General features: G+C 50.4%; 1 protein-coding gene across 6 annotated transcripts in view; it reads right to left on the minus strand.

Moving 5' to 3' along the window:
* Positions 1-18,742, minus strand: part of TMEM44 (transmembrane protein 44) — a 33,877-nt gene that overhangs the window by 12,455 nt on the left and 2,680 nt on the right. For 3 of the 6 annotated variants that reach the window (XM_068546471.1, XM_068546473.1, XM_068546468.1), the window contains exons 2-9: positions 18,046-18,172; positions 16,239-16,332; positions 14,996-15,162; positions 14,699-14,785; positions 9,851-10,021; positions 7,081-7,221; positions 5,360-5,464; positions 319-477 (exon numbers count right to left, since the gene is read on the minus strand). In XM_068546471.1, the coding sequence (XP_068402572.1) occupies positions 319-477; positions 5,360-5,464; positions 7,081-7,221; positions 9,851-10,021; positions 14,699-14,785; positions 14,996-15,162; positions 16,239-16,332; positions 18,046-18,172 (1,051 nt within the window). The remainder of the gene's footprint in view (positions 1-318; positions 478-5,359; positions 5,465-7,080; positions 7,222-9,850; positions 10,022-14,698; positions 14,786-14,995; positions 15,163-16,238; positions 16,333-18,045; positions 18,173-18,742) is intronic. The other 3 variants (XM_068546472.1, XM_068546469.1, XR_011074306.1) reach the window with 2 other exon arrangements.

The raw sequence follows: 18,742 nt of genomic DNA on the forward strand, positions 1-18,742 counted from the left end.
GACGAAAGCCTTCCATGGTCAAATGGGTTTGGGAAACACCAAGACTGTTTAAAAAGTTTGTTAGTCAGCATTTATTTCTGTAAGACTTGAATGTGCCCCGTGATTCAGCGTGCAGTGTTTCCATGACTCATTTGACTGCGGAAAATCCTCCTCAGCGCAGACAGCATGGGAAAGTCCTTGGGCAGATGCTTATTCACTACTGAGCGGGCATGAGGCTGGCGTGGGCCGAGGAGAACAGAGCAGTGCAGGCACCACAGAGGCACCGGCAAGCACGGGTGATGGAGGCCCCGTGCACCTGCTGGCGGACACAGCACCTACCTCGAGGTCAGAGTTGATGGACGAGACCTGGGAGGAGCTACTGGAGGACACGCGCGCCCGGATGACCTGAACCGGAGGGTACGAGGGGGGCTCCTGCAGGGACGTGGCTCCCGTGCTTGTCTGTCCATCTCCAGGCAGCCTGGTGGCACTGCAGCTCGCCTGCAAGGTGTGCGGGGAAGGGCAGGCAGGAGACTTGGTTGGCATCTTTGTTTTTTGCACTGTCAGAGCATCCACGTGCTTCAGCATCCAAAAGGCACGAAAGGACACAGCCGCCGCCACCCCTCCTCCTGCGGCCACCCAGCTCCTCCTCAGAGGCAGCCGGCCCTCCTTTGTGTGTCCTTCCCAATAGTCTGTGCACACACGAGCATATGCATGTACATATTTCCCCCATTTCCACTAACGGTAGTACACTCTATACTCTCTTAGGCATCTTGCTTTATTTCACTTAACAACATGCCTTAGAAATAGTTTTATAGCAGATTTTTTTTTTTTGGTAGCATGGTAGAGGTGTTCACAATCTATTTAAACTAGTCCCCTGCTGATGGACGTTTAGGATATTCCCAGTCTCTTGCTTTTACAATCAATCCTGGCTGCAGTAAATTATATTGTACATTAAAAATTTCAGGATATAAAGGATAAATTCTTAGAAGTGGAATTGCTGGATCAGAGGGTATGAGCGCTTGTAATTTGGATAGCTCTTGCCAAAAGTGCGCTCCATAGAGGCTTAACCAACGCACCCGCCAGCAGCATGTGAGAGTGAGTTGGGAAGGGTTAAGGGAGGAAGAAACTTGTGAGATTACCTGTCTGTCCGTCTGTCTGTCTGTCCATCTATCTCAGAAGAGAGCTTCCTCCCACAGGCCTCACAAGGGTGTCCCCAGAGATCCTCAAGGCTCTGGGCTGGGCTCTCAGAGCCGGGCAGTCATCCCACAGACACAGCACAGGGGGAATAACCCGCCTTCTGGACCGTATCTTCCACCAACTAACCATATGACCTCGGCAAAAAACTTATCCTCCTGAGTCTCAGTTTCCTAATCCGTAGAAGGGGCTGGTAACCCCTGCCTTGCTTCCTTTGAACTGGTGTCACAGGGCTCAGGTTTAGTAAACGTCCTGGACACATGAGAAGAACAGCTGCTCGTACTGGTCCCCAAATCACGCAGGGCTCCAGCCCTGGATGGGTCAAGGGCACACAGTTCCCTGTGAGAGTCTGGCTGGAAGGGAGGAAAGTCCACAAAGGAGACAAAGACAGCTTTCTGGGTGGCGGAGGGGGGAGGCGGGGCAGCAGAGGCCTCCCAGGCCACAACAAACAAAAGAATCTATAAATTCCTCAGGTCTGACCACACCGGAGTCAACAGATAAAATGGAGTTTTCAAATGCTGCAAGCTGTTGACTCCTAGGACCCCACGCCCTCGGCCTCCTAGGCTCAGCCTGACCCCAGCTACATCTCCTGGGAAATCTCTCCTTGACCAGTGCTCAGGAGGGGGTGCTGGCAAAGAGTGAGCACCACTCTGGCTCTTTTGCCCACTTCCTGATGGTAGTTCAAACAGGACGTGTATCAAGGCACATGGCCAACAGGGTACCAATATCACCACAACATGCCCATCGGGACATTCTCATGAAAAAAAGAAAATAATTTGCTAATGCAGCAGGCCTGAAATGGTGGCATGAAACGGCGGCATAAAAAGCACGTCCTCTCTATAAGAGTTCAGGTGCCAGAGTCAGACAGGATTAGTCTGAAACCTATTTCTGTGATTTTCTAACTATGGGATCTTGGGCAAGTGAGTTAATCCTCCCTGTGCCTCATTTTAAAAGAATAATAAAATGATTAACTATTAATAAATGACAATAGAAATAATAATAGTATCTACCTCAGGTTGTTATAAGAATCTGCGTTGCTAATAATTGTAAAAAACATTTATCAAGCGCTTACTTGGTGTCAGCCATCATGCCGAGTAAGAAGCAGCATAGCATTTTGGGCAAAGGCACAGACTCGGCAGAGACAGGTCTGAATCCTGGTTCTACCACCAACAAACCGTGTGACCTTGAGCAGGTTGCTTAACCTCTCTGGGCCCCATTTTCCTTCTCTGTAAAATGAGCATAATACCTCAAGGGTTGGCTGTTGGATGAAATGAGTTGATCTATGTAAAGCACTTAGACCAGTACTCCAAGCACTGTGACCAGTAAGTACAATAAGCATCATGGAAGTGTTGGCTGTTATTATTTACTCAGAGCCTGGCAGGTAGTTAGCCCGCAGTAAACAGATCACCTAGAGCCCAGTGAAGTGGCTTCTGCCCAGGCTAGAGGGCGGGGCTCCTGGCTCCCTGCTGGGAGCTGTCTTGGCGGCAACTCTCGCCCTCTGGTGGACACAGAAGGAAGAGGCCGAGTGGAAGTATTTGCTCAAAAAGGTGCTGGCCGGCCTCAGTGGAGGAGAACGGAAGAGGAACACAGTCTTCTCTCTAGGAGTCTGCTCTCCAGCGGGCATCCACTCAAGATGCAGGTACTGGAAGGGTTCAAGTGAATGCAACTTTTGCACTATTATTTTTCACAAGTTCCACGGCTTAAAAATTTCTAGTGCAAAGCGTTGGCCAGATGCTGCCAGGGCTCCCTGTGCTTTCCCCAGGGCTTCCCATCACCCACCCACCCACCCACCCTCTTGACAGAAGAAGAGCTTAATGGCCGAAGTGGGCTCTTAATCGTGAAAGCGTGCTCCAAACCTCCCAGAACTCCACTTACGTCACATATAGGTTATTTACACCCACTTTCCAAGGAACAACAACAAAGAGTAAAACCTCTCTCTCAGGCCCAAAGTAGAGTGTCAGCCCGTCCCAGGGGCAGCCCAGCGGGGCGGCTATCACTGCACTCTGCGTTCCAAACACACCTGTACGGACAGCCCATGACCTGACGCACCAGGGTTTTGGCAAACAAGACAGAAGGAGACAAAGTTTATATCCCAGCAGGAAACAGAAAACAAACAAAAGTAAAAGATCACGATAAGTGCTTTGCAGAGCATTTCAAAAGGTAATAAAATAAACAGCAGAGGGGTGGAAGCAACTTTTGAATGAGTGGTGGGGGAAGGAGAAGGTGGCATTTTTACTGAAATTGGAAAGACTAGAAAGAAGCATCCATGCAAAAAATCAGGAGGAAGAGCATGTAGGCAGAGGAACGGAGAGAAATTCTGTGCAGCCAGAGAGAAGTGAAGAGGGGAGAATAGGAGGCAGTGAGGGAGGGGGAAAGCGAGGGGCTGTGTCAGGAGATTAGATTTTATTCTGCGTGAAATGGGAAGCCAGACAAGTCTTTTAAACCAAAGAGGAACAAGATGTCATTTACATTTCTAAGAGACCCTTCTGGTTACTGGTTGTAAATGGAGGGGGTGGGACAAGAATAGCAGTGAGAGGAAAAACAGTTAGGAGGCTCTTGGATCTACTGGGTATTTTCTTTCTTTATTGAAGTAAAGTTGATTTACAATATTGTGTTAGTTTCAGGTGTACAGCAAAGCGATTCATTTCTACATATTTATATGAATATACCTATATTCTTTTTTTCCAGTTCTTTTCTATTACAGCTTATTACAAGATATTGAATATAGTTCCCTGTGCTATTCAGTAAAACCTTGTCGTTTATCTATTTTATATATGGTTGTGTGCATCTGTTAATCCCATACTTCCAATTTATCCCTCCCCCCTACCCTTCCACTTTGGTAACCATAAGTTTGTTTTCTATGTCTGTGAGTCTGTTTCTGTTTTGTAAATAAGTTCATTTGTAATTTTTGGGGGTACTATTTTTTAGATTCCACATATACGTGATATCATATGATATTTGCCTTTCTCTGTCTCACTTCCCTCAGTATGATAATCTCTGGGTTGGATCTACTTTAAAAGAAGTATTTGCAAGACTCACAAATGGGTGATATGGGCACGGGCGTATAGTGAGGGAAAGAGAGGAATCTGAGTTTGACCCACTGCACCGACAGTGGTGTCGCTTACTGACATGAGGAAGGTGGGGAGAGGAGCCGGTCTGGACATGGAAATCCAGAATTCCGTATTGGACACAGCACGTGTGAGATGCCACATGGTGACGATGAAGAGGGAGGATGACGAGGTAGTGGGGCAGCCAAGACTGGAACTGAAGGAGAGGAAAAGGATGGAGACACAGTCCAGGGAAATCAGCCAGAGCTGGCAGGTAGGGCTATGGGACTGGAAGAGTGTACCCAGAGAAGGGAGCCCTCCTGAGGTGGAGCTGGGGTACTGCAACCTTGAAGTCAGCTCACCAGGAGAAGCCCGCAGAGGTGAGGGTGGCGGAAAAACCAGAACAGGGAGGGGCCCAGAAATCAGAAGAAGCAGGTGGCCAAATAAGTTGAACCTCAACTAGGACAGAAATGACCCCGGGATTTAGCAACTGGGAGGTCGCTGTAGCCTCGACAGGAATGACTTAGTGGGGTGTGGGACATGGAGTGGGCTTCTTGTCGCCTCTTTCCCTCCAAACCTCTTCCTCCTGAAGGCCCCCCCGTGCAGGCCAGAACCCTGGGAGTCATCTGGAGCACGCGGTCCTCCTCACCACCACATCCTCACTACCCCCACTGCTCTACCTGCCAACTCCACTGCAGCTCTGCTTCTCCATCGGCTGCAGCCTTGGTTCAGGCCACACCATGTCTTTCCTGGACTTACAACTGTCCCTCGCTGACCCCCTTGCTTTTAGTCTCCACTCCCTAGTCTGCCCCCCAACGCTGCCTGAGTGACGGCTCTAAAATGCACGTCTGACCCTGAGTCTCCAGTCCAAGACTCCCGTCACCCTCTGATGATAGTCAGCTTCCGCAGTGTGACGATCTCACCCTTACCTCGCCTCCACCCTTTCATCTCCCAACTCCCCTTCATCTGACCGCCACCGCCCGCCCCCCACCAAGGCCTCCGAGAGTTCCTTCCTCTTTTTACAGGCTTTCCTGCCTCATTCCGCCCCTCCTGCAGCTAAAATGTCACTTCCTCCAGGAAGCCTTCCAGGACTACCTCCCACCCTTCTGGACACCCGGCTGTGGCCCACAGCCACTTACCTGCTGCACAGGCTCGATGGTCAGCTCCAGGTAGTGGCTGACGGCTGCCATCCTCTTGAGGGGCTTGCAGTACGGTAGTGTGGTGAGAGGCACCCAGTCCGAATTCTTTCAAGCGGGGATGGGGAGACAGAAAGGGGGATTCTTAAAGTCAGGAGACCTTTTCTAAAAATAGGATCCCAGTTTCTTCAAAAGAACCCCTACAGTATTTGTTTTCTATTCTTTTATGGCACATCTCACTTTCTGCTTCCTGTAAGATGTATCTTATCTGTCTCTTTGAGGTCACAGTAGGTGGGTGGGTCCCAAACTTTGCTACACCGTGGAATCACCTGGGCTTCTTAAAAAACCAAACAACTGAAGTTTAGCTCTCACCCTCCCACCCCGCCCCACACCAGACATTCTGATTTAATTGGTATGGATGTGACTTACAGAGTTTAAAAGCCCCCCAGATAATTCTAAAGTATGGCAAAGTTTGGGAATCACTGGAGTGGGTGCTAAATAAATGCTTTTGTAAAGCAGTGGTTCTTGAACTTTACTGCATACCAGAAGCACCCAGAGGACTTATAAAAACACCCCGAGTTTTGGATTTGGTAGAGCTGGGTGGAGCCCTAGAATTTGCATTTCTAACAAGTTTCCAGGCAGTGCTGGTCTGGGGACCACACTTTGAGAACCACTGATGGAAAGACTGCTGAAGAGATTACAAAGGCTCCACTTCCTCTCTTCAAAATACTAAACACACGGGGCCCTCTTTAAATACCTTAGCTCCCCATTGGGATATAATTTTGTAACAGTTTCTAGAACGGAATGAAAATAACTTCCCACTAGAGCCTTCTTGGGAACTTGGATCTTTGGTCTAAGCACCTGTATATCCCCTTTTACCTTGGTCATACCCACACTATCTTCTACTTCATTAACTCAGTCAGATTACACTGTTAAACCTAGAAAATTCCGAGGAGTGGACCCGGTTCACTCACATGGAGCCTCATTTCTACTCTGAAAGAAATGAGGGTAATGAGGAGCCCAGGTAGTAGGCGAGATTTTTTTTTCCTCAAAAAATGATCTTAGAAACGAGGGAGCTGCTTTATGTTCAACTCTTTACGAGCTCTCTTATTATTATGAGGCACTTTCTCAATTATTTGCAACCAAGGACTTTTGACAAAGAAAAATTGCCTCAGTTAGCATAGTTCTGCTTACTTAGAGGGGTCACCTGATTAAATCAGCAAAAGACAGAGACAGACACATTTACTGGTATGACATAATTGTAAAGGGTGGATGTTATTTGTAAACAGCACTTTTAAAAATCAGCTTTTTAGTAATACCAACTTTTTAAAAAAAAGCTGTGTTAGCGGTGGCGATACTGTGGATGTCAGATGCATGCAAAAGTGGGAACTTAAGTTCTTACGAAATGAGGGCAAAAAGCACATTACTTCTAAACTAACGTATTAGTTTATATAGCATGTGAACTTAAATATATATATGTAAATTACCAAATAACATAATAGCAAACTTAAAAAAAAATATTTTGTACTTGAGAAAACAGAGGATCCTATTTATTCAGGGCACTCGGCATTGCGCGTAACAGTAGTTCTTTAAAGTGACCAACTGGCCAAGCTCCATGTGGGGACCCCCAGGATTCCCAGGCCCGGCCCCGGTGAGGCTCGCTGCCTCTGCCCATGCTGTGCACAAACACCGGGGGGGCCCCCCGTCCAGCTGTGAGACCTTGCCTCGGTCCTTGCCTCCTGGTTTTCTTCCTCCTTCTCTGCACAGGTCAAAAGGGCTTGGGTGTCGGCGTTCTCTCTGGCTTCAGAGGCAAATCCCAAGGCATGCCTCATCTTGCTCTTCATCACCCAGGAAAGGAAAATGATCTGAGAAGTGAAGTTAAGGTCCACGGAGGCGGAGACCTTCAGCCACCGGTGCTGCCTTCACCTCTGCACCCTGAGGGCTCCACCCTGGGCTGGTTCCTTCCCTCCCCGGGATCCTCCTGCCGGGTCGGCCCCAGAACAGACCCAGCTCACCAGAGGACAGAGCCAGGTCCGACACTCCCTAGTTCCTGTCCCCCTGAGGGCCCAGCACCCAGCCAGACAAAGCCTCTAACAAGCACTTAGTAGATACTTGTTACACAGAAGGATTTTGAAAACCATTTTCCCTGGCTTACAGGAACAGTACACGTAGTGGGTTGAATAGTGTCCTCCCAAAATTCATATCCACTCAGAACCTCAGAATGTGATCTTATTTGGAAACAGGATCTTTGCTGATATAATTTGTTAAGATGAGGTGGCAGTGGATTAGGGTGGATAAGGTAAGTCCTGTGGCAGGAACCTCACAGGAAGAAGAGAAGTAATGCAGAGACACACAAAGGGAAAAAGGCCAGGTGAAGATGGAGGCAGAAATTAAAATTATGCTGCCAGCTCAATATCAGAAAACAAACAACCCAATCCCGAAATGGACAGAAGACCTAAATAGACATTTCTCCAAAGAAGACATACAGATGGCCAACAAACACATGAAAGGATGCTCAACATCACTAATCATTAGAGAAATGCAAATCAAAACCACAGTGAGGTATCACGTCACACCAGTCAGAATGGCCATCATCAAAAAATCTACAAACAATAAATGCTGAAGAGGGTGTGGAGAAAAGGGAACCCTCTTGCACTGTTGGTGGGAATGTAAATTGATATAGCCACTATGGAGAACAGTATGGAAGGTCCTTAAAAAACTAAAAATAGAACTACCATACCACCCAGCAATCCCACTACTGGGCAAATACCCTGAGAAAACCATAATTCAAAAAGAGTCATGTACCACAATGTTCATTGCAGCTCTATTTACAATAGCCAGGACATGGAAGCAACCTAAGTGTCCATTGACAGATGAATGGATAAAGAAGATGTGGCACATATATACAATGGAATATTACTCAGCCATAAAAAGAAACAAAATTGAGTTATTTGTAGTGAGATGGATCGACCTAGAGACTGTCATACAGAGTGAAGTAAGTCAGAAAGAGAAAAACAAATACTGTATGCTAACACAAATATATGGAATCTAAAAAAAAAAAAATTGTTCTGACGAACCTAGGGGCAGGACAGGAATAAAGACGTAGACGTAGAGAATGGACTTGAGGACACGGGGAGGGGGAAGGGTAAGCTGGGACAAAGTGAGAGAGTGGCATGGACATATATACACTACCAAATGTAAAATAGATAGCTAGTGGGAAGCAGCCGCATAGCACATGGAGATCAGCTTCATGCTTTGTGTCCACCTAGAGGGGTGGGATAGGGAGGGTGGGAGGGAGGGAGACGCAAGAAGGAGGGGATATGGGGATATATGTATATGTATAGCTGATTCACTTTGTTATAAAGCAGAAACTAACACACCATTGTAAAGCAATTATACTCCAATAAAGATGTTAAAAAATTAAAAAAAATTATGCTGCCAGGAGCCAAAGAACCCCAGGAGCCACCAGAAGTTGGAAGAGTCAGGGAAAGATTCTCCCCTAGAACCTCTGGAGAGAGTATGGCTCTGCCTGGATTTCGGACTTCTGGCTTCCAAATCTGAGAGAATAAATTCCTGTGGTTTAAGCCATCAAGTTTGTGGTAATGTGTTACGGCAGCCCTCGCAGACTCAAATAGTACGTGATAAAATCCATTTCTGAACTATTTATGCTAAATCCACAGGTTTTCCACCCCTCCCCCGACCCCACCCAGCATCTCCACTCGCCACTGTCTGAGCTTAGCTTGCCCTTGAGGCCCTCACACCAAGGTCACTGGTGTGTCAGCACATCAGGCAACACCCCCTTGGGGATCAGAAAGGGGGTCAGCAATCACTGACAGCTTTTCTCTCTGTTTCCCCACCCCAGGCTCCAGCACCGAAGAGGACAGAAAGCAGATGATCCCGTGCAGGGCAGGTCAGCTCGCAAAGCCCTTCCCAGCCTGTGAGAAAGACAAGGCAAAGGTGAGGAAAACAGGTTCACAGAGGGCGGGGACCAATCCAGGTGGGGAGCAGCACCGAGACAGGAGCCAGGCTCTTCTGTGATCCCAAGGCCAGGAAGCTTCATACTCCCCTCTGCTGTTTCACAAAGCTCCAGTCAAGAGATATTTCTTCTTATTTAAAAAAAAAAAAAAAAAAAAAAAAAGGAGGAGGGACTTCCCTGGTGGCGCAGTGGGTAAGACTCTGCACTCCCAATGCAGGGCGCCCAGGTTCGATCCCTGGTCAGGGAACTAGATCCCACACGCATGCCGCAACTAAGAAGCCAGCGAGCTGCAACTAAGGAGCCAGCCTGCCGCAACTAAGACCCGGTGCAACCAAATAAATGAATAAATAATTAAAATTAAAAAAGGACACAAAGCACAAAACTGCACATTGCAATTGTGTGTGCCTCCCCCAGGATTCAAACCACCACCCTGGCTACTGGGAAAGAATTCTTTCTAGCAAGAGGGTAGGAGGGCAGATCAGACACAGCAGCCAAGCCCCCTGGCCTGGGGTGGATACGGCGAGGTCCAGCGCTGCACGGCCGAGGGAGGTCAGGAACCAGGGTGTGGCCCGTAGCAGGTATTCAGGCCGCCGGTCATGGGCCACGATGGCCGAGGCGTAGAGGAGGCCAGCCAGGGCCGACAGGAGCCGGGTCCACAGGTAGATGGAGGGAAATGTCTTACCCCAGCACTGGGCAGAGAGAGAAGGGGGCTGGGCTGGGAGGAACACTGCCACCTCCGTCAGCTCCCTTAAAGCTGATTCTGAGACCCAGGCCCCTGGTGATGTAAGAGGTTGGAGGGCAAGCCCTCTGCCCATGGCCAGTCCCCAGAGGTGCCACTTCTGTTGGGCTTCAAGCTGCTTCCAGGAATTCCCTGGCAGTCCAGTGGTTAGAGCCCCTCGCTTCCACTGCAGAGGGCATGGGTTCGATCCCTGGTTGGTGAACTAAGATCCCGCAAGCCGCGTGGCGTGGCCAAAAAAAGGAAAGCTGTTTCCTTTGTCTGGTGAACTCCTATTCATCCCTCAGAACCTGGCTTAAACCCAACTCTGGGAAACCATCCCTTAACACCTCCACCCTAAGGGGAGCAAGTTATTCCCTCTTCAGGGTCCCTCACACCTCTGACGTATCCCTCTATTGGAGTGCCTTTCACCCTGATCATGACTTAGCTCCTTACACATCTGTCGGTCCAACAGACAGAGGGCTCCTGAGAGCAGGGCTGAGGTCCTCACCATCTCGGTGCCCTGAAACCCAGCACTGGGCAGGGGCTCGTGAATGTCAGTGGGGAGAGCAGGACGGAGACTGAATTATGGAGAGCCAAGGGCCCACCCTTCTTGTCTCAGGGCCACCAACTCTGAACCAGGCGAGATGGGAAAGTCAGGAAAATTAGAGATAACATTCTGGAAATTTTGAAGCCAAGGGGATATTTCTGGAGAATGAGCAATGGAAATACTGGTTTTTAAAAAAGGAAACAAGCAATATTTATATGTAAGTATCCTTTACAGGTATAAAGTCACTTTATATACGCATTAAGTATATATACAAATATTATGTATTTCCAATTATATACAATTACATAGGTATTTAAATTAATACATAAATATAAATTATATATATATATATATATATATATAAAACTTAATTTGCTCATTAGATGACCGTACTTAGAGACATACAGGCCTTGGTTAAGGAATGGAAAAAATTCAAGAGAAAAAGCATGCTTTAGCCGATTTTCTCCATTTTAATTTTAACCCTCAAAAAGATTCCTGGGACTTCCCTGGTGGTGCAGTGGATAAGAATCCACCTGCCAATGCAGGGGATATGGGTTCGAGCCCTGGTCCGGGAAGATCCCACATGCCACAGAACAACTAAGCCCGTGCGCCACAACTACTGAGCCTGCGCTCTAGAGCCCGCGAGCCACAACTACTGAAGCTCGTGTGCCTAGAGCCCGTGCTCTGCAGCAAGAGAAGCCACCCACCGCAATGAGAAGCCCACCCACAGCAACGCAGAGTAGCCCCCGCTTGCCGCAACTAGAGAAAGCCCACGCACAGCAACGAAGACCCAGCATAGCCAAAAATAAATTTAAAAAAAAGAAAAGAAAAAAAAGATTCCTGGGAATTACCCGGCGGTCCAGTGGTTGGGTCTCCACGCTTTCAATGCCAAGGGCCTGGGTTCAATCCCTGGTTGGGGAACTAGTTTCCCACAAGCCGCGCAGCGCGGCCAAGGAAAGGGGAAGAAAAAAAAAAAAGATTCCTCAGGAGTGTTACATCTCCCTCTGCATCTCTTCTAGTTTTGTTCCCGGGCCTCCCTGTTCCTGGCCCGCCACCCCCTGAGCAGACGGCACGCAGCTGGGGACGGTGGCCCCTGGCCCACTGGCCCCAGAGGCTGCGGGTGGAGTGTCACCCTGTCCCATCAGCCCGTCCCACCTCACACGGCCCAGGCAGCACTGCTATGGCGGGAAGACTTTGGGGTCCTCCAGCCCACCCACCCCCACTTTACAGAGGACATTGATGGCCAGAGGGGAAGGTGACTTGCAGAGCCGGGCTGGGCCCTGAGCTGGACGAGGCCAAGCTGGGGGGGCCCTCCGCTCTCACTCCAGTGCCAACCCATGCCCAGCGCCCACTGACTCAGAACTCAAGCTCTTCTCAGGGTCGGTGCTAGGGTCTAGAGGGCTCCGCCTGCGGCGCTGAACTCACAGCAGTGCTCCAAGCATCACTGCTTGAAGACTGGAACTGGCTTGGTGACTCAAGATGTGGTATGAATTTCTCCAGCACACACAGGCCTGTCTAGCAGGTCAGGACAGACGGCTGGGAGGACGACCTGCCTGGTGGCTTCCCGGCAAATCCGCACTGGGGACTGGAAGCGGGCTGTGCCTCAGACACTCTTACAGCAGCAGTGATTCCCGGCGTTGTCAGCACAACGCTTTACTGATCAGTGCGTGTTTCACACCCTTTGTCCTATTCAAGGACTTGCTCCTGGAAAAATGGGAACTCTTCCCACCAAAGCCACCCAGCCAGGCTGCTCCTCAGCGCCCCCTCCAGGGTTAAATTAGAAGCGGCTTCTGGGGGATCCAGGGTCCAAGTCCAGGCTGGCTTGGCTTGGCTTCCCATAGCACTGCAACCCTGCTGGCTTTCTCCCTAATGAGGGAACCCTGGCTCTGGGTTATTCATGGGACCAGAGACACTCAGGGCTGGCAGCCCCTCCGAGATTGCCCAGCTCAGTCCCCTTGCAATCTCCCTCTATCTTCTTGCCAAGGGGCCATCAGGCTTGAATGGCTCTAGTGATGAGGAGCTCACTACCTCCTAAAGCAGGAATAACAATACCAATTGTTCTCAACATGCCAGGCACTGGGCAAAGTGTCTAACCCATGGAATTCTTCCTTTCACCGAATGGGAAGCGGCCCTCCCAGTAACCTCTTGGTTATTGATTCTGGTCTTGGTCCTGTTCTCCAAGACTGAGAAGAACAAGGCTGCTCTTTCTGCCCCAAGACAGCCCTCTGTTTCCTGTATCCATGAGCTTCCTTTTTTCTAGGCCAAATGCAGTGATTCATTAAGAAGTGTCTGCTGGAACATACCCTGGGCAGACCCCAAGCACGTGGAACACAGTGCGAAATAGAACAGACAAGGTCACTGCTCTCACAGGGCTGATGCTCTGCGAGGGGACCAGGCAGCAACTTGGTAAATAACTAAAGGAGCTAATTCAGGCTGTGATAAATGCGATGAAGAAAGTGAAGCAGAGGGAGGGACACAGAGGTGGGGCTGGCCTGGGGCTATCTTAGGTGGGATGGTGTTATGGGTTGAATTGTGTCCCCCCAAAAAGATGTTGGAGTCCCAACCGCCAGAGGTAGTGAATGTGGCCTTATCTGGAAATAGGGTTTTTGCAGATGATCAAGGTAAGCTGAGGTTATTACGGTGGGCTCTAATCCAAGATGACTGTGTCCTTGTGAAAAGGGCAAAGTCAGACACAGAAATGTACGGAGGGAAGCCATGTGACCACACACACACACACACACACACACACACACACACAGGGAGAACTCCACACACATCCTGGGGTTGTGCTGCCACCAGCCAAGGAACTACCAGAAGCTTAGAGAAAGGCCTGGAACGGATCCCTCTCTAGGGCCTTCAGAAAGAGCGTGGCCCTGCTGACACTTTGGTATCGGACCTCTGGCCTCCAGGACTTAAAGACAGTACGTTTCTGTTGTTCAGAGTCTGGGATACTTTGTTATGGCAGCAGCAGGAAGCTAATACAGGTGGTCAGGGCACTGCAGCAGTTCCTTCAGAGGTCCTCATGTGGCACGGCGTCCCAGCCCTGACCACACCCTGGAGGCCCGTCCCAGCGGTGGCTGAACTGAGCACAGTGCCCCCCATGCCCCCCTCCCTTGCCCTGGAGACAGCATCTTTGCTGGTGAGGCCCTGTGCCCCGGGAGGTTTCAGGCTGCAGCTCCCACGAGTGGTCAACTAAGCACCCGCCTCCTCAAATCCTGTTCTCCTGGGATTGCTATTAAACCACAGTGCTCTTGGGCAAGACTAAATGATGGGCCGTCACATTTCTGGTGTCAGGCCCGGCCATTTTCACGCGTCCATGATACGTGGCTCTTCGGCAGGCGCTCTCCCGCCTCGGTGGCCTTTCCCGCACACTCGCCTCTGCCCTGGGCGCCTTCCCTTCGCCTCTGCCTCCTCAGACCCCACCTGGCCTTCACTGCCAACCTGGGCCCTCGCTAGCACCCAGTGCCTGGCAGTGTGAACAGTTTTCACCCTCGCTCATTTGAATAATGTAGGAGGCTTCTCTCTTTCTTCCAAAACCCCAAACATTTGATTCTTTCTTAGAGCATTCAAACATCCTGCTTTCCATTTCTGTGTCTTCCTTGGGGAGACTGTGAGCTCCCCAAGGGCAAGCAGGGCATCTCAAGGCACGTCTGTTTCCCCCAAGGGACTGGCCATCACAGGGCTTCCCTCACCCCAGATGCCTGGAAAATATCTGCCAACAAGACACTCTCGAATACACAGACCGCAGGAGCTGCATGATCCTGTTCTCTAAAACCTCAGATCTTCTCATTCCTTAATGGGGTGCTTGCCCATCCAAACTCAGGGGCTCCTTCCGGAGAGTCTGCTTTTCACTTGCTACGAGAAATGGAGAGAACACAGTGCCCTCTCCCTGTGAGCCTCAGGACCCCCCGAGGCCTGGGGGTGGCTGCCCGCTGCCCGCACACACATGTATACACGCACACACACCCACATACACACCCACACGCGCACATGTGAACGGAGACACCACCTCTCCACCCCGGTGACCTGGAGCTGGGAGGATACTCCCAGATGCCCTGAGACCAGACCAGCTGGAACCCACAGTCCCGGCCCCAGACTCACGATTCTGAAGAGTTGGGGGATCCGGGAAGCCCAGGAGCCCAAGGCTGCGATGCCGCCCAGCAGGTAGCCAAGGATTTCAGTATTGTCCTGCGGGAAGAGTGATACACCCAGCACCCTGAGGAGATGCCCATGCACCCCAGGCCCGTCCTTTTCTGCTTTTAGGAGGTTCTTCCCAACAAGGCCTAACCCTGACGCCCACCCCCAGGGCATTTGTTGGAACTAGGAGGAGGGGAGGGGCCCGCATTCCCCCCCCCACCCCCGCCACCGTCAGGTCCCCCTGAGCAGGCTTGGCCTCACCTGTACCAGGCTTCCCAGCAGCCTCCGCTGTGGCCCTCGGATGGGGCCTGAAGCCTTCGGGACAGCAGCCCACAGAGCCCAGCCTGGGCCCAGGCTCAGCGGCAGGACCAGGGCAAATATGCTGGCCCTGAGCTGCTGCCTCCTCTTTCTCTCCCGGGAGCCCTGACCTGCAACAGACACCAAGATCCCACAGGGCTCCCAGGATCTGGAACTCGACAGACAGCTGCGTGGGAAGAACTGGTGTCGACCCCAGACCCGAGGCCAGGATGGGCTCCCACACTGTTCCACAGGCCAGCCCCTCACCCCCCTTCAAGGGCCTGTGGTTGGGTTTTCCCCCCTTCCCCTTATCCCCCCACCCCCCCATGACTGGCACTCTTCCCCCACAGTGTTTTATGTTTCAAGGCAGGGCAACGTGATCCTTTATCATATGCGTCTGCACGCACACAGAGTCGCCCATCCTAGACTGGAGACCGCTGAAGGCAGGCACCGTGCCCGGCCAGTTCTATAATCTGCACGGAGCCCGGCACAGAGTGGAACCAGCACAAGCTTGGTGAATGTATTATGAGTGGGCACACTGGTGCCAAGGCACCAAAGCTGTGAGTAGGATAAGCATCGTCTTTGAAAGTCTCCTTGAAATAGAAGACAGATCCTCCTCTGAACAACTCCAAAAAGAACATTCCTCCTCTGGGCAGCCTCGAGCATCTTACATTACCCCCGATGCAAGCATTTCCTTTTGGGACAAGGGTCCGAGCACACTGTTGCCCCTTCTCAGGAACGTCCCAGTCCCACATGCTTAAGGCTACTCGTCCCATCTCAGTCACTTCCAGCCCCTGCTCGGCCTGAGGCAGCCCAGGTGCTTCGCTTGGAGCCCCTGGACTTGCACACCGAGTATCGCTGTCCATCCCCAAAGCCCTGCCCCCTCCCCTTCCTGACCTCTGCCCATGCTGCTCTTTCACCTGGAAGGCCCCTCCTTGCGGCCCCAGTTCCGACGTCACATCCTTCTCTGACACCTGCAGCCCCTCCCCTCCTCTGGTTGCCCATTGTGTGCCCACACCCCCTTACTAGCAGCGCTAACTACCTTTTAGGCCCCTGACTCCCCCCCTCTGGGTGAAGCCAGGGAGCTCGCCCATTCGTCTGTGCCTGGCAGTGTCCAGGCTCGGGCGTGACAGGGAGAGGCACTCAGCACACTGATGGATGAAATGAGTGGATGGATGAAGACAGGAACAGATGGCAGCACACTTACCTGAATTGGACTTGACTTTGGAGCTGCAGACTGGGAAGAGAATGGACACAAAGTTCACCAGGTCAACAGCTGCTAGGTAGGCACCAGTGAAGACCTGGGAGCAAAGGAAAGAGGGTCTTGGTGTTCAAACGCCTTTCAGCAACTGTAGCACCTGTCATTCTGGATCTCCTCTACCACGTGTGTTCCACTGATGTAGGGTTTCCAGGGACACCTCCAACCCCAGGAAAGGTTGGTTATCACCTCCAGTTGACTAACGAGTAGATGGGGTGCTTAAGTAACAAATTCCATTATGCAGACGCCCATCAGAGAGATGGGACAAGAACTCAGCCCGCCCCACTTGCCACTGGACAGCATAGTCTCTGCTGTGCAACTCTGGCCCAGCCACTGAACTTCCCTGGGCCTCGGTTTCCTCATCTATAAAGCAGGGATAATAACAGTGCCTCCCTCATTGTTAAGTAGATTGTATGGGCCGATACATGGGAAGTTGCTTAGGCCAGCGACTGGAGGAAAGTAAAATGCACCCACCCATACATGCACTAGCTACTGACAGTATAGTTGACACTTGAACAACTCAGGGGTTGGGGCACCAACTCCTCTGCAGTGGAAATTCCAAGTATAACTTTACAGTCAGCCCTCTGTATCCGAGGTTCTGCATCCATGGATTCAACCAACTGTGGATCCTGTAGTGTGTAGTGTGTATTTATTGAAAAAACTCCACGTATAAGTGGACACACACAGTTCAAACCCATGTTGTTCAAGGGTCCACTGTACTTAGTGCTTAAGAGCACGCATTCTGGGATTTGAATCCTGACTCTGTACTTACTAGAGGGTGACTTTAGCAAGGTTATTTAACCTCTCTATGCCTCAGTTTCCACATGTATAAAACAGGGATAATGAGAGCACCCACGTCATAGGTCGATTTGAGGATTAAATGAGTTAATACATGAAAAGCCCTTAATGTCAAGTACATAGTTTAGTATTTAATAAATATCAGCTATTATTATTGGACTTGAGCTAGGCCTCATTATAGTCTATCAGCTAATGAGAACGGGCTCCCAGAATGAAAGGTGATTTGTTTCTGATAGAATGCTGCTCACAGCAGGGTCTAGAACTCTCCAGATCTGTGTCCAACCACTAGGCTCCCCTCCTTCACATCTACCTGGATGGCAAAAGGCCAGGACCAGCCCCCTGAAGTGGGACCCATAGGTCCTCCTTGGGATATGTGTTTTGGGATAAGCCCCTTCTACACAGATTTGTTTGAGGGTCTAGACTTTGGAAAAACTTGAAACTGCTTCTCACTTGCTCCAAAGCCCACATCACCACCTGGGAAAGGATTCACACACCCCTGCCTCAGCTGCGGCTGGGCCCTGGGCTCTAAAAACAGTAAGAGCAACAATCCCTTTTTATTGGACATCTACTATGCTTCAGCTGCTGTTTTAAGTGATGGGGATATGGTAGCGAATAAAAATTTTTGCCTTTATGGAGCTGACAGCCTAGTAGGGGTTAACATACAATAAGCCATAAACATAATGAATAAGTAAAGTCGATGGTATATTAGGGAAAAATAGAGCAAGATGAGGTGGTCTGGAGCACCTGTGGTAGAGGCAGGGCACACTTTTAAACAGGTGATCAGGGAGGGCTTATTGAGAAGGAGATATTTGAGCAAAGACTTAAAGGAGGTGAGCAGTGAGCCACGTGGGTATTGGAGGAGCAGGAAGACCAGCAGGGGCACAAGCCCTGAGGTGAAACTGCCTCGCATGGGGAAGGAACAAGACAGAAACCACTGTCACCTGTGGGCCCAACACACCTGGATGGTGAGCTGTTTGGCCAGAATCGCCCCGATGGTGTCACACAGGCTGGTCAGGAGGCAGCAGGCAGCACACAGCGCCGACTGGTCCCGTCCGGATTTCTTCCCACATCTCAGATAGAGAAGGCTGCGGGGACAGACAGGCGTGTGGGCAGAACACAGAGATGTGAGTTTGGGTTCCCAAAGCAGGTGTCTGAAAAGGGCAATTGTGACTTTATGTCCTTCAGAATCACTTTCTTCCCGATATTCAGCAGGTGGTTTTGACCTTAGTTTACAGATGGGAAAAGAAAGGATGGAAAGCCTCCGAGCCTCTGACCAACAAGCCCATGGCAGGAGGCAGACCTCATGAAAGGAGGAAAGAAATTCCTCCTACAAATCTGGCTGCCTCAAGTTCATGACCCACCACTCAGTGCTGACAAATGAGCTGTCAGCTTTTACGTTTTGAAAGGAAACAGGAGGGTTATAAAAGTAACCCAATCATTGCAGTTTAACTGCAGAGCAGAGTTAATTGCCTGGATTAAAAAGGCAACTTGCTTCTTTGAAATTAAAATGAAATCCTTCTAATCCATCTGTGCAGTGAAATGGCCTGGCTTCTGCCAGCTGCATCCAAACTGATTTCATTTTGGGTGCATGTTTTTCACACACTGGGGGAGACTCCTTGAAGTTGCGATGGCACTTTGGGCTGACCTCCCCCTAG

Source organism: Eschrichtius robustus, chromosome 6 (assembly GCF_028021215.1).
Source record: "Eschrichtius robustus isolate mEscRob2 chromosome 6, mEscRob2.pri, whole genome shotgun sequence".
In the NCBI taxonomy this organism is placed as follows: domain Eukaryota; kingdom Metazoa; phylum Chordata; class Mammalia; order Artiodactyla; family Eschrichtiidae; genus Eschrichtius; species Eschrichtius robustus.